At 44.9% G+C, this 14,408-nt stretch overlaps 1 protein-coding gene across 1 annotated transcript in view; it reads left to right on the top strand.

Annotated features, from left to right (window-relative positions):
* The first annotated feature begins 1,186 nt into the window (after positions 1-1,186).
* Positions 1,187-14,408, top strand: part of LOC145307345 (uncharacterized) — a 30,458-nt gene continuing 17,236 nt past the window's right edge. The window contains exons 1-3 of the mRNA XM_080149725.1: positions 1,187-1,274; positions 4,641-5,017; positions 14,189-14,242. Of these exons, the coding sequence (XP_080005851.1) occupies positions 4,664-5,017; positions 14,189-14,242 (408 nt within the window). The 5' untranslated portion in view covers positions 1,187-1,274; positions 4,641-4,663. The remainder of the gene's footprint in view (positions 1,275-4,640; positions 5,018-14,188; positions 14,243-14,408) is intronic.

Here is a 14,408-nt window from a genome sequence, read left to right on the forward strand (position 1 = left end):
ATTTTATTTTTGAGCCATAAATATTGTGATGTATGATATTATGCAGGATGTGACTATTTTTGTTAATATCAAAGTTCAAATATAATTTTGTAAAATGTTGAACTTTTTGAGCATAATCGATTGTAATACATCGGAAAGCTTTTAAGCAAGTTATTGCCTATTTTTGTATTTTTCACATTTTCCCCCCATATCTTTGCTTTTTTCAGTCAGATTTTCAAATTTTTTGTATATATGGATATCAAAATTAAATTTCCCGTCGTTCTAAAGGAAACAGTCGGACTGCTTCCCCCGTATCTTTGGTGTTTTTGGTCCGATTTTCAAAATTTCATCAAATGACTTTATCAGTAAATTAGTTACAAAACTGTTCAAGACCATTTTAGACTTTTACGGATTCTCTTTTTTAACATTTAATTTGTTGTCCTAGGAATCCTAAGGCTTGTCGCACTATTTCGTTTGTCCCCTCAGTAAGTTTGTCATTATACCCATATCGAATGTAAACATTTAAAAACAAGGATGACAACATCCATAAAAGCGAAGCACTGAAACGGTAGGACAAACAGAAATTAACAATTGTATAGTGTCAGAACTGAATAATCATAATATAAATGTATAAGAGTCAAAGCAAAATTGTAAGTAAATTTGTTGAAAAACTGCTTGATTTAGGATAATGTTTATGGACATACTTACATTTTTAGGACTTGATTATAGAGTTGCTTCGCTTATTACATTATACTTTGTTGTCCCAGGAATCAATATACCAAAAATCAGATCAATCGGATGATTAGATCACATAAAAATTTGTTGTTAAAAAAGTAAAAAAATCAACATGTTTAAAATGGACGTACAGACATTTTGGTGATGATTATAGAGTTGCTACGCTTTCTAAATCGTGCCTTACTATTAAAGCAATCACCATACAAAATTTGAAATCGATATGACAATTCTAACATGCCTAAATTAACGAAAAAAGCTATCCGTTACGGACGTACGGACGTACGGACGGACCGACTCTAATTATAGAAAAGCTTCGCTTTTAAAAAGATAAAAGAAATTCATATAAATTTGAATGTACAAACATTTAAAGTAAAATAAAAAATATAATAATTTATATAAATAAAAACAAACAGCATGTTGCCCTGAGTCATATGCAAAGATAAGAAAATTTGTTTTCAAGTCTTGACTGTTTAGTTTAAGATTAGTCTCAATGTGATAAAGTGTTGTCTGATATCAGATATGTATAAAAATGTGTTTTAAGAGTTTATCATAAATAACAAGTAATTATCTTATAAATAAATTTAAATGACAACATCCATAACAGTAAAGCTCAACAAATCAGACGATCAAACAAAATAGTTGGTAACCTCTCTAAATGAGAAGCTAAATGTAAAGGAGAACCAAATCAGTTTAGTGGTTACAGAGATTCTTTGGTACAAATCGACAGATAGAATCCATGTTACTTTTATGTATGACAACCTTTTCTAGAGATGAAGGGGACATTGAAAATAAATTACACAATTACACTGGTATCCAAAGTTTTATACCCCGTTTTCTTATTCATCAATTTAATTGCATTTTGATTGGATTTGGATTTAATAAAACAGGATGACAACATCCATAAAAGCGATGTTGGACAAACTGATATTAACACTTATATAGTGTCAGAACTGAATAATCAGAATATAAATGAATAAGAGACAAAGCAAAATTGTGAGTAAATTTGTTAAAAAATTTCTTGATAAAGGATATTGTTTATGGATATAATTACATTTTAGGACTTGATTATAGAGTTGCATTGCTTGTAATATTGTACTTTGTTATCCCAGGAGTCAGTATACCAAATATCAAAACAATCGGATAATTAGATCACATAAAAATGTGTTATTAAAAAAGTAAAAAATCAACATATTTAAAATGGACGTACGGACATTCTGGTAATGATTATAGAGTTGCTACGCTTTCTAAATTGCACCTTACTACTACAGGAATCACCATGCAAAGTGTGAGATCGATAGGACAATTCTAACATGCCTAAATTAACAAAAAAAGCTATCTGTTTTGGACGGACAGACGTACGGACCGATCCTAATTATAGAAAAGCTTCGCTTTTAAAAACATTATTCTAAAATGGCACTTCTCCCTAACCCCTATCCAATTAAGTATAGTTTTTAGTAGCGAAGCTACTTTCTAATTCATTATCTCTATCCGTCGTCCGCCTGTAACGCTATTAAAGATAGACAGCTGAAATATTTAGTGATGAAATAAGTTCACTTTCTACATATTTAAACCAAGTTCCATCAAAATTTGACTATTATTTGGGGTTCTAAATCAATTCCTGGATTTTCACGTTTTCTAGTTTTTTTTCCACTCCTCTTCAAGATAGGCGGCTGAAATTTTTCCACTTAATTCCACATAGTTTCATTGATATTTGTTTATAGGTTGGGATGCCAAATTGGTGTACATACCCAATATTGATGAATAAAAATTTCCTCTTTTGCAGTTTAAAATTAGTGGTTGAAACGTTTGGACACTAAATTTTAGAATTAACACCAATACATTTTTTAGGCGTTGCTACAAAAGACTAACTCTACAACCAACACCTACAAAAGACAAACATACAAAAAATTGTAATGTTAGAAGGTCATGGCCGCAGAGCTCGGCCCCCTGGCCTGCCTAGCCTATATGTATGAATGTTTAATGTACACTAACTTATTTATAGTTTAGAATTTCGTGGATTTTACAAAAAGTGGTTGGTAGATTTTCAAATTTTTTTTATTTTTTTTTACAATATTTAGGTTAGGTTAGGTTATAGGCAAGGGGGCCGATCGCCCGCGGCTATGCATGCAAGGAGGCAGAGCGCTGCGGCCATGTATTTATTATGTATTACATTATATTTATTTAGGTTGATTCTTATTAAATAATAACATGGCTTTGGACCAGCAACCTCCGTCTGATGTCATGACTCCAAGTTCCCAGCAACCTCTGTTAGAAGTCATGACTCCTGGTTCCCAGCAACCTCCATCTGAAGTCATGGCTCCTAGTTCCCAGCAACCTCTATTAGAAGTCATGACTCCTAGTTCCCAGCAACGTCCATCTGACGTCATGACTCCAAGTTCCCAACAACCATCTGGATTCATGGCAAAAATAAAATCTAAATTAAGGGTGCCAATGGTAATGATTCAAAAGAAATCTTTGATTAAAGTAATAGGATTTGTGTTTGTCTTTTACTACTAAATGATCTAGCTAACCGCCTGTCCAATGTGTCAACATTACAGTGAAGCTTCCCACGGGTATATGGGATAAATATAAATTTCTCAATCTATAGTAAAACAAGGATGACAACATCCATAAAAGCGAAGCTCTGAAACGGTAGGACAAACGGACATTAACACATGCATAGTGTCGGAACTGAATAATCAGAATGCGAATGTATAAGAGTCAAATCAAAATTGTAAGTAAATTTGTTAAAAAACTGCTTGATACAGGATAATGATTATGGACATACTTAAATTTTTAGGACTTGATTATAGAGTTGCTTTGCTTATAATATTGTACTTTGTTATCCCAGGAATCAGTATACCAAATATCAAAACAATCGGATAATTAGATCAAATAAAAATGTGTTGTTAAAAAAGTAAAAAATCAACATGTTAAAAATGGACGTACGGACATTCTGGTAATGATTATAGAGTTGCTACGCTTTCTAAATTGCACCTTACTACTACAGGAATCACCATGCAAAGTTTTAGATCGATAGGACAATTCTAACATGCCTAAATTAACAAACAAAAAAGCTATCTGTCTTGGACGGACGGACGTACGGACCGATCCTAATTATAGAAAAGCTTAGCTTTTAAAAATATTATTCTAAAATGGCACTTCTCCCTAACCCCTATCCAATTAAGTATAGTTTTTAGTAGCGAAGCTACTTTCTAATTCATTATCTCTATCCGTCGTCCGCCTGAAACGCTATTAAAGATAGACAGCTGAAATATTTTAGTTATGAAATAAGTTCACTTTCTACATATTTAAACCAAGTTCCATCAAAATTTGACTATTATTTGGGGTTCTAAATCAATTCCTAGATTTTCACGTTTTCAAGTTTTTTTTTCAACTCCAATTCAAGATAGACGGCTGAAATTTTTCTACACATTTCCACATAGTTTCATTGATATTTGTTTATAGGTTGGGATGCTAGATGATAAATTGGTGTACATCCCCAATAATGATAAATAAAAATTTCCTCTTTTGCAGTTTAAAATTAGTTGGTGAAACGTTTGAACACTAAATTTTAGAATTAACACCAATACAATTTTTAGGCGTTGCTACAAAAGACCAACTCTACAAAAGACCAACATTCAAAAAATCGTAATGCTAGAAGGTCATGGCCGCAGAGCTCGGCTACCTGGCCTGCCTAGCCTATATGTATGAATGTTTAATGTACACTAACTTATTTATAGTTTAGAATTTCGTGGATTTTACAAAAAGTGGTTGGTAGATTTTCAAATTTTTTTTATTTCTTTTTACAATATTTAGGTTAGGTTAGGTTATAGGCAAGGGGGCCGAGCGCCCGCGGCTAGGCAGGCCAGGAGGCATAGCGCTGCGGCCATGTATTTATTATGTATTACATTATATTTATTTAGGTTGATTCTTATTACATAATAACATGGCTTTGGACCAGCAACCTCCGTCTGATGTCATGACTCCAAGTTCCCAGCAACCTCTGTTAGAAGTCATGACTCCTGGTTCCCAGCAACCTCTGTTAGAAGTCATGACTCCTGGTTCCCAGCAACCTCTGTTAGAAGTCATGACTCCTGGTTCCCAGCAACCTCCATTTGAAGTCATGACTCCTGGTTCCCAGCAACCTCTGTTAGAGGTCATGACTCCTAGTTCCCAGCAACCTCTATTAGAAGTCATGACTCCTAGTTCCCAGCAACGTCCATCTGATGTCATGACTCCAAGTTCCCAACAACCATCTGGATTCATGGCAAAAATAAAATCTAAATTAAGGGTGCCAATGGTAATGATTCAAAAGAAATCTTTGATTAAAGTAATAGGATTTGTGTTTGTCTTTTACTACTAAATGATCTAGCTAACCGCCTGTCCAATGTGTCAACATTACAGTGAAGCTTCCCACGGGTATATGGGATAAATATAAATTTCTCAATCTATAGTAAAACAAGGATGACAACATCCATAAAAGCGAAGCTCTGAAACGGTAGGACAAACGGACATTAACACATGCATAGTGTCGGAACTGAATAATCAGAATGCGAATGTATAAGAGTCAAATCAAAATTGTAAGTAAATTTGTTAAAAAACTGCTTGATACAGGATAATGATTATGGACATACTTAAATTTTTAGGACTTGATTATAGAGTTGCTTTGCTTATAATATTGTACCTTGTTGTCCCAGGAATCAGTATACCAAAAATCAGACCAATCGGATAATTAGGTCACATACAAATTTGTTGTTAAAAATGTAAAAAAAATCAACATGTTTAAAATGGACGTACGGACATTCTGGTAATGATTATAGAGTTGCTACGCTTTCTAACTCGTACCTAACTATTACAGGAATCACCATGCAAAATTTGAAATCGATAGGACAATTCTAACATGCCTAAATTAACGAAAAAAGCTATTTAAAAAAGTAAAAAAAAAATCAACATGTTTAAAATGGACGTACGGACATTTTGGTAATGATTATAGAGTTGCTACGCTTCTAAATCGTACCTAACTACTAAAGGAATCACCATGCAAAATTAATCGATAAGACAATTCTAACATGTCTAAATTAACGAAAAAAGCTATCCGTGACGGACGGACGTACGGACGGACCGACCCTAATTATAGAAAAGCTTCGCTTTAAAAAATAATCCCCCCCAAAAAGTTATTTGGGGGCCGATTTGTATTTTTTGCTAATTCTCAACGCGAATTTTAAAAGTGTGTAAACTTAATGACATTTGTTTTACATTCATACACCTGGTAGTAAGCCTATGATATAAAGATTTTTTTCTGACGCTTAAAATCTCAAAAATACTGGTCCAAATTTGTTGTACTTTTCAGGGAACCAAAACAAATGCATGGGGGTGTTTTTAGACTATTTCTCTAACCTTTTCTAGAGCCTACAGCGCGAAGTAAAATATAAGGCATTTAGTTATATATAAAGGGTGTGCAAAAAAAATGCGGACATTTTTAAAATTGAAATTGCGCAGCTTGTGTTAATAGTAGAAAAATGTTACGCATATCGTTAGAACCGCTAGAAAGTCTATTTTTTGGAAATATAAGAACAATTCCTCTGCTACTAATAGTTACGGAGCTACGTGTTAAAATGTCCCAACTGATGTAAAACTTGACTTGCGGGCAAATCATTAAAGATTACATTAAAAGGTATGCAAATAAAAATACGTACATTTTTAAAATTCTAATAGCTCGGCTTGTGTTAATGGTAGAAAAAATGTTATGCATACCGTTAGAACCGCTATGAAGTATATTTTTTGGAAATATAAGAACTATTCATGTGCTACGTATAATTTATGAGCTATGTGGTAGAATGTCCCAACTGACTTAAAACTCAAAAAAAAATTTCCACTTTTCTTACATTTATCAACACAGCTCCTAAACTAAAAATAGCACAAAAATTGTACTTATATTTCCAAAAAATAGAGCTTATGACGGATCTAACGATATTTATAGCATTTTTCTACTATTCACACAAGCCGAGCAGTTTGAATTTTAAAAATGTCCGCATTTTTGCACACCCTTTTTTTATCTTTAATGATTTACTCTCAAGTCAAGTTTCAAGTCAGTTGGGACATTCTACTACGTAGCTCCTAAACTATAAGTACCACAGTAATGGTTCTTATATTTCCATAAAATAGACTTCATAGTGGTTCTAACGGCATGCATAACGTTGTTCTACCATTAACAAAAGCCGCGCAATTTGAATTTTAAAAAGGTACATATTTTTTATATACTTTAATCTTTAATGATTTACTCGCAAGGCAAGTTTTCAGGCAGTTGGGACGTTTTACCACATCGCTCCTAAACTATACATAGTGTGGTAAGCCGAACGTTTCAGCTCACGGGTTGCGAGTTCGAGTCCAACGAGCCTTAGCCTTGAATTATTCTACCAAAAACAAACTAGCAGGATTTAGCCATACAGAAATTATATATTTAACTGAATAAATTTACAATGAATGTTTACTATATATATACAACAGATTATAACAATGGTTAGGTTTGAAGGGGGTGTGGGACACAAGGGCTTAGCCCACGGCGGTAGACAGGCTGCGGGGGCAGCTGTGGTAAAAGGGGAGGCAGCGCCTCCCGGTTGTATAATTGCGTGAGGGGCGCGTGATAGCTGCGTGTCCGTGCCCCTCCCCATATTTAGGCAGGCCAGTTTGACCGCTGGATAGCGGGGTCACCGTCGGTCATGAGGTAAATGGTGATATAATGGGATTAGTGCAGAGGGCTTGTTATGATAAGTCACTGCGTAGCAATTCTGTAAAATGCCCGTCCGTCTGTTTGCCGTATTACCACAACCTCCCCTTCAAGGACTGCGGGGCTCTCGAGCCACCAGGCCTTGAACCTGGGGATACGGCAACCTATGTCTGTGCAGGACAGCCTCTTCCTGGGGCACAGCTCGGTGGAGGACAGCTCTGGCTATACAGGCTCCGCGGGACACTCGCTGCTCTGTCTGGCTGTGGTTGGATATCAGCATTGTCAACTCCCGGTTGGCTTCCAGCCGTGGGTTAGCGACGGCCAGGCCCCGTCGTTGGAAATTTTGCCTTGTCTGCAGAACTAATTCTGTCTCGGCAGGTAGCTGGACACGGAGGCCTAGGCTAACTCTGGAGGCTCCCAAGGGGGGAATAACGATGGATGTAGGCGCATAAAATTCCATGGGGGCGCCTGCCTGGTCCAGGTTACTTGGCCTCCTAGCTCCCACTCGGATGGGGATGGCTGTCATCAACAGGGGGCACATCGCTTCAGCTTCGTCCTCTGGGGCCGCCTCTTCCATCTCAGTGGCCGCCTCTCCTCCTGCAGGCTCGCTGCTGGCCGGCAGGTTCTCCATGTCAGTATCAGGGTTCCAGATGGCATCTCTAGGTGGCTCTGGAGCTGGCGGCGGCGGCGGTGGTTCGTTGGGTTGATGCTGCAGGTTCTCTTCTACTGGGTCACGATCCTGGCCGCTAGGCTGTGGGGCGGCGGCGGCTGGCTGGTACACTGGGAACTGTCCTGGGTCACTAGCTGGCGGCGTCGCAGCTCCGGCAGGCAGCTCGGTGGCATCCTCGTCGCCGTCCAGGTCGCCTTGAATGTCTGTTGGAATCTGATGGGCAGTTACATCTCCAGTGTATTTGCGCAGTCGGCCTACATGCGCGGTGACTTCCGAGATCCTGGCTGTTGGAGAGGCAGGTTTGATGACATCATGGACGTCTGTGGCTTGTCTCACTATCTTCCAAGGGCCAGTCCATCTCTTGGTAATCTTGGCTGCCTTCCCTGGCACCAGGCGGGGGGCCAGATACCAGACCAGGTCTCCAACCTCGTACTTCGCCGTGTCTTTGCAGGCGGCCGCGCTCCTCCGGATGGTTCCCTCCTCTCGCTGATGGATGGCGTCGTACACGGCATGGTAGCGTTGCAGGAGAGCTTGGACGTTGGCTGGAACCGAGGCATACTCTGTGTCTGGCAGCCGGAGCACCATGTCCACCGGAAGTTTGGCCTCTCTTCCAAAGTAGGCCAGGAACGGGGTCACGCCCATGGATCTGCAGGCCTTGGTGTTGTAGGCAAAGGCAATGGCAGGCAAGTGTGGCTCCCAGTTGTTGTCGTCTCTGTCTAGGAACAGACGCATGCCCGTGTTGAGCGTCCGATGGAACCTCTCCACCCGGTTGGACTGCGGGTTGTAGGGCGGTGGATGTGTCAGGCCAATCTCAAGCTTGGAGGCCAGCTCCTTGAATACCTGGCCGGTAAACTCCATCCCATTGTCAGAGTGGATCTTCAGGGGACATCCGAACGTGGCCAGGTGGCGGTGCAGAAGGGCTTCAGCCACCGTTGGGGATGGCGTAGAGGCTGACAAACCGGCTGAACCCATCCTGACAGGTGAGGATATAGCGGTTTCCAGCTGGGGTCTTGCAGCGGCCCCACCAGGTCAATAAACAGGACTTGCTGTGGATACCCCTGGCGGGAGGGCACATGTATCCCTAACTTCAACCTTTCCTTGGTGACCTTCTGTACACACTCAGGGCAAGTCTGAACCATCAGGCGGACGTCACGGGACAGGTTGGGCCACCAGAAATGCATGGCGACGCGGGCAATAGTAGCGTCCATTCCAAAGTGCCCGGCCATGGGGGTCCCATGGGCTAAAAAGAACGCGTCCTGCTGGAGGGCCGAAGGCAGCAGGTATCTTGTTCTTTCTCCTGTCAGGGTCTGGTCAGTGGTGGTGAGGCAGCCATGCTCGTCAAGTCCCAGGGCTGCGAAGCGGCTGGCGTACTGCTGCTCGTCTCGTTCCTTGCCGCGCAGCTCAGCCTTAGTTGGGGCTTTGCCATCGGCCACCCACTGGCGGACACGGAGCAGGAGAGGGTCCTGTGTCTGTGCTTCTAACACTCTAGCCGGGTCCAGTCTTGCGGCAGAGGGCCGGCCAGCTGCGGACTCCCCTAGCTGGCAGAGGGTGTGAATGTACTCAGCTTGCTCTGCTAATTCTTCAGCGGTAGCTGTCGGCATGTTATCGTCCTCCCGGCGGCTGAGGGCGTCGGCGTTGGTGTTCTGGGTGCCAGGACGGTGGCAGACAGTGAAATCTAGGGCCGCTAGCTCCTCCTGCCAGCAAGCCACCATCCCTGTGGATGTGTTCAGCGACTTCATCTGTAGCAAGGCTGAGGAATCAGTGTTGATCTGGAAGCTGCGGTAGGACAAGATGCCGTGAAATTTCCGAATTCCATACATAATGGCGGCCATCTCTCCCTTCCAGGACGGGTAGCGAGTCTCGGGGTCGGTTGTCTTGCGCCCCACGGCGGCAATCAGCCTCTCCTTGCCGTCCTGGCATTGACTAAGGATGGCAGAGATGGCGCGGCTGCTGAAGTCTGTGGTGAGCTGGAACACCGCCGGCAAGTCAAACCTAGGCGGCGCTCGGATGGGGGCTTGGCGGAACTTGTCCTTGAGCTGTAGCAGCTGGGCTTCCATCTCAGGCGTCCAGGTCAGTGTCTTGGCCGTTTTCTGCCGATTCATCTCGTAGGTGAGGTCGGCATACTCTGGGATGAACAGGCGGTAGTATCCAAAGAACCCCAGGAGCGCCAGCAAATCCTTGGGGGTGCTGGGGGCCGGCCAGTCCAGGATACGGTCAATATAATCCTCTTGCATGGCTATCCCCTCACGGCTGAGGGTGTGGCCCAGATAATCCACCTTGGCTCTTGGCTGGCTTGAGGCGGATTCCTCCCCTGCGGTGGGCTTCCAAGACTTCCCGGAGTCTAGCCAGGTGGGCCCAGGTATCCTGGTGAAAGGTCAGGACGTCGTCAAGATATGACTGGAGGTTGGCCGTGCCTAATGGGTTCAGGACCCCTGCAATAAATCTGGAGTAGACAGATGGTGCCGTAGCGAGGCCAAAGGGCATCCTTTTCCATTGGTACAAGCCCCTGGGGGTGGTGAAGGCGGTGCAAGGCCGGCTGTCCTCGGACACACGGATGGTGTAGTACGCGGCCACCGCGTCTAAGGCACTGTAGACGCGGTGTCCTCCCGCTCGTTTTACCAGCTGCTGGATCCTGGGCAAAGGGTAGCTATCCAGTTCCAGGCACTTGTTGAGGGCTCTGTAGTCGACGGCCCAGCGGGTGCTCCCGTCCTTCTTCTTGATGGGCACCAGGGGGCTACTCCAGGCGGAGTCCGAAGGCTCTATGACTCCCTCTTGTAGCCAGGTGTCCAGTTGCTTCTCCAGCTCAGCCTCCTGCCGCGGGTTCAGATCCCTAAATCTCTGGCGGATCGGCTGGGTCCCTGGTTTGAGGCGCAGCTGCAATTCTACTACGTCAGTGCAGCCGGGGTAGAGTTGGAGAAGACGTCCCTGTACTCTGATAACATGGTCCAGACCTCCTTCTTGAGCAGGGGGTCCTTGCGCAGGAACTCGTTCTCCTCCATCTCAAGGGCCTCCCACAGCTCCTGCATATCTGGGGGCTCAACAGGCTCTTGGAACGAATGGATACGAGGGGGAGGCTTATCAGAAACCTCCAAAATGTCAGGCTTGACCAGCTCCCCTGCCACGGGGAGGCCAGCGTCCAGCAGGAGGGGCGTCTCCCCTTCATTTACCACCAGCACTCGAAACACGCTGGCGGAGCCAGGCCTGTGGGCATACAGGCCTTCTGGGATGACAAGATCCTCCCCAAACCTCTGTTCTGGGGCAGCTAGTTGGATGGCATCCTTAGTACGGTGCCCCACTAATTCAACAGGGACAGCCATGACACCGCGGCCAGGCAAGACCACCCGCTTGGCCGTACGGAGTTGGGGTGGTTGGCCATCAGTTGGAGTGACAGCGCTTAGCCTGTACGTGGCTGGCGCGGGGTCAGCTTCGGCTCCGGGACCCACCGGCCGCGACTTGGCGGGCTCGGCCTCGGGAGGGGCTGATGTGTCGGAGCCAGGCATGGCTCCGAGGGCGTCCGGCCACGATTTGACGGGCTCGGCGCTGGGAGAGGCCGAGGCGCTGGGAGAGGCCGGGGCGCTGGGATCAGCCTGGGCTCCGTGGGCGTCCGGCGGCGACTTGACGGGCTCGGCGCTAGGAGAGGCTGAGGCAGCGGAGCCATGCGTGGCTCCGGAGGCGGCCGGCCACGACTTGACGGGCACGGCGCCGGGAGAGGCTGATTTTTGGGAGTTGAGCGTGGCTCCGGGTGCATCAGACCGCGACTTGACGGGTCTGGACTCGGCCGGTTGAATGGCTGGGGGTCCCAGGTAGAGGGGGCCAGGTGGACACGGCTGGCTGTTGATGAAGGTGTCGGCGGAGAAGATCGGTTCTGGAGGGCTGGCAATCTCGGGAAACGTTGTTGGAAGGTTCTCCAGCGGCACCTTGGGCACTGGGGGCAACCCCATGGCTAGCAGGTTGGTCCCCCTATGGGCGTTTAGCGCAGTATCCACCCAGTGCGTGCCTTTCTCAACCACACGCGGCTGCTCTGGCAGTGGGCCTGGCAGAGGCCCCTCGTAACTCAACTCTCTCTCGGCTGTCTCCCGGTCAATGGGGACACCACGGAGTGGGATGAACTCCCCACGCACCCACAAGCAGGGGGGTTGCATGTCGAAACAGAGCCTAGTTCCGAACTCCTTGAGAAAATACCCTCCTAGGTTCAGAGGGTGTGAGAGATTCCGTACCACAGTCACGTGTTACAGATGGAGTATAAGGGTGTGTGAAACTGCCATATATAATTCTTTTAATTTTCCTATTACCTGGAGGGGCTGGCCTTCCTCGTTAGCAGTCAGGATTTGGGTTTTGTCTGGAACCAACATGCGTTGCACGCCCATTGCGTGCATGAGGTGTTCAGAAATTACAGCAGACCCTGGTACACGGTTGCCAGAATCGACCATGGCATCAACCTGTACGTGCTGGGCAGGGTCAGGAGTGGGGAACCTCACCCTGATATGGCAAGGGAAGTGGAGGTCCTGCCCTTGAGACAAGGGGGCCTCCCGTTCGGCTGGGGTCGGCAGAAACTTCGGCGGTGGCCGAACCGCAGCTATGGTAGTATCGCTTACCATGGTGGCTTAGACTGTAGCTTCGAATCACTAGAGCTTGTTAATTATCACTGGGTCAACAACTTTATATTTCTTTTTATCACTTGGTTGACATTTATACACACTTATGTGTAGTTATCACTAGGAGCTCTAGGTGTGATTCTGGAAGCACTGGCAGCAGGGAATGTCCGTCCTGCAAGGTTCAGAGGGATGGCGGCGGCAGGGAATGTCCCGTCCTGCAGCGCCGCTGGTTCGAATCCCGACAGATGGCGGCAGGGAATGGCCCGTCCTGCAGCGCCTCGGGTTCGAATCCTGGGAGGCAGCGGCAGGGAATGTCCCGTCCTGCCGTGCCTGTGGCTCAAATTCTGCTATCCGTCGCAGTGGTAGGCCTTACTTGTGTGCTGAAGCTTCGCAGCCACACATTGCCTTCTCAGGGAGACCAGCACCTAGCTGTCCGTCTCGTAGGTTTGGCCTGGGTGTCCTGGGGCTTGTCCCAGCTACACTTGCCAATTTAGACTCAGTTTTGTAGCCGTTTGAGCTAATTTATCCGATTACCGTGGCTGCGCACCTAGCGCTACTCCTACACGGTACGGAAAAAGCGCCGTAACTGGCGCTTTTAGCAGGCTAAATCTGCTTGCCGTAGGCCAAAGGCCCACACATTGCGTTCAAAATGATGGAAATTCGACCTAAAAAGGCCGTCTCACGGGTCAGTTGGCTTCTCAGTTGGCGGCTGACTGTCCCCTTACTTGCCAAAGGGTCCAATCAGAGGTAGAATAGGCTAATTTCTGTAAGGCTCGATTGAAACACGCTGACACCAAGATGTGGTAAGCCGAACGTTTCAGCTCACGGGTTGCGAGTTCGAGTCCAACGAGCCTTAGCCTTGAATTATTCTACCAAAAACAAACTAGCAGGATTTAGCCATACAGAAATTATATATTTAACTGAATAAATTTACAATGAATGTTTACTATATATATACAACAGATTATAACAATGGTTAGGTTTGAAGGGGGTGTGGGACACAAGGGCTTAGCCCACGGCGGTAGACAGGCTGCGGGGGCAGCTGTGGTAAAAGGGGAGGCAGCGCCTCCCGGTTGTATAATTGCGTGACCGGTTGTATAATTGCGTGAGGGGCGCGTGATAGCTGCGTGTCCGTGCCCCTCCCCATATTTAGGCAGGCCAGTTTGACCGCTGGATAGCGGGGTCACCGTCGGTCATGAGGTAAATGGTGATATAATGGGATTAGTGCAGAGGGCTTGTTATGATAAGTCACTGCGTAGCAATTCTGTAAACTGCCCGTCCGTCTGTTTGCCGTATTACCACAATAGCACAGGAATCGTTTTTTATTTCCAAAAAATAGACTTAACATTTTTCTACTATTAACACAAGCCGGGCAATTTCAATTTTAAAAATGTCCGCATTTTTTTTGCACACCCTTTAGGTAATGAATATTAACTATAGCAACAATGTTTTTTAATTATCGTTTTAAAAATATTTCAGATAATATTCCTAATGTTGATGTCTCTATCAGACCTTTCCACTGACTTTTTTAAGGTAGAATTTAGTTATGAACATTGTCTTGGTATTTTTATGCTATTCCATAATACAAAGTATTTGATGTCTCTCCGTCTGTCTGTCAGTCTGAAGCTTAAGATCTCAGTAACCGCTGAACCGTTTGAGCTCTACTCTTCAAAGAATAGATCGGTATTTTCTCAGGGGG

This window comes from Acartia tonsa, chromosome 15 (assembly GCF_053477335.1).
Source record: "Acartia tonsa isolate MP-2025a chromosome 15, ASM5347733v1, whole genome shotgun sequence".
In the NCBI taxonomy this organism is placed as follows: Eukaryota; Metazoa; Arthropoda; class Copepoda; order Calanoida; family Acartiidae; genus Acartia; species Acartia tonsa.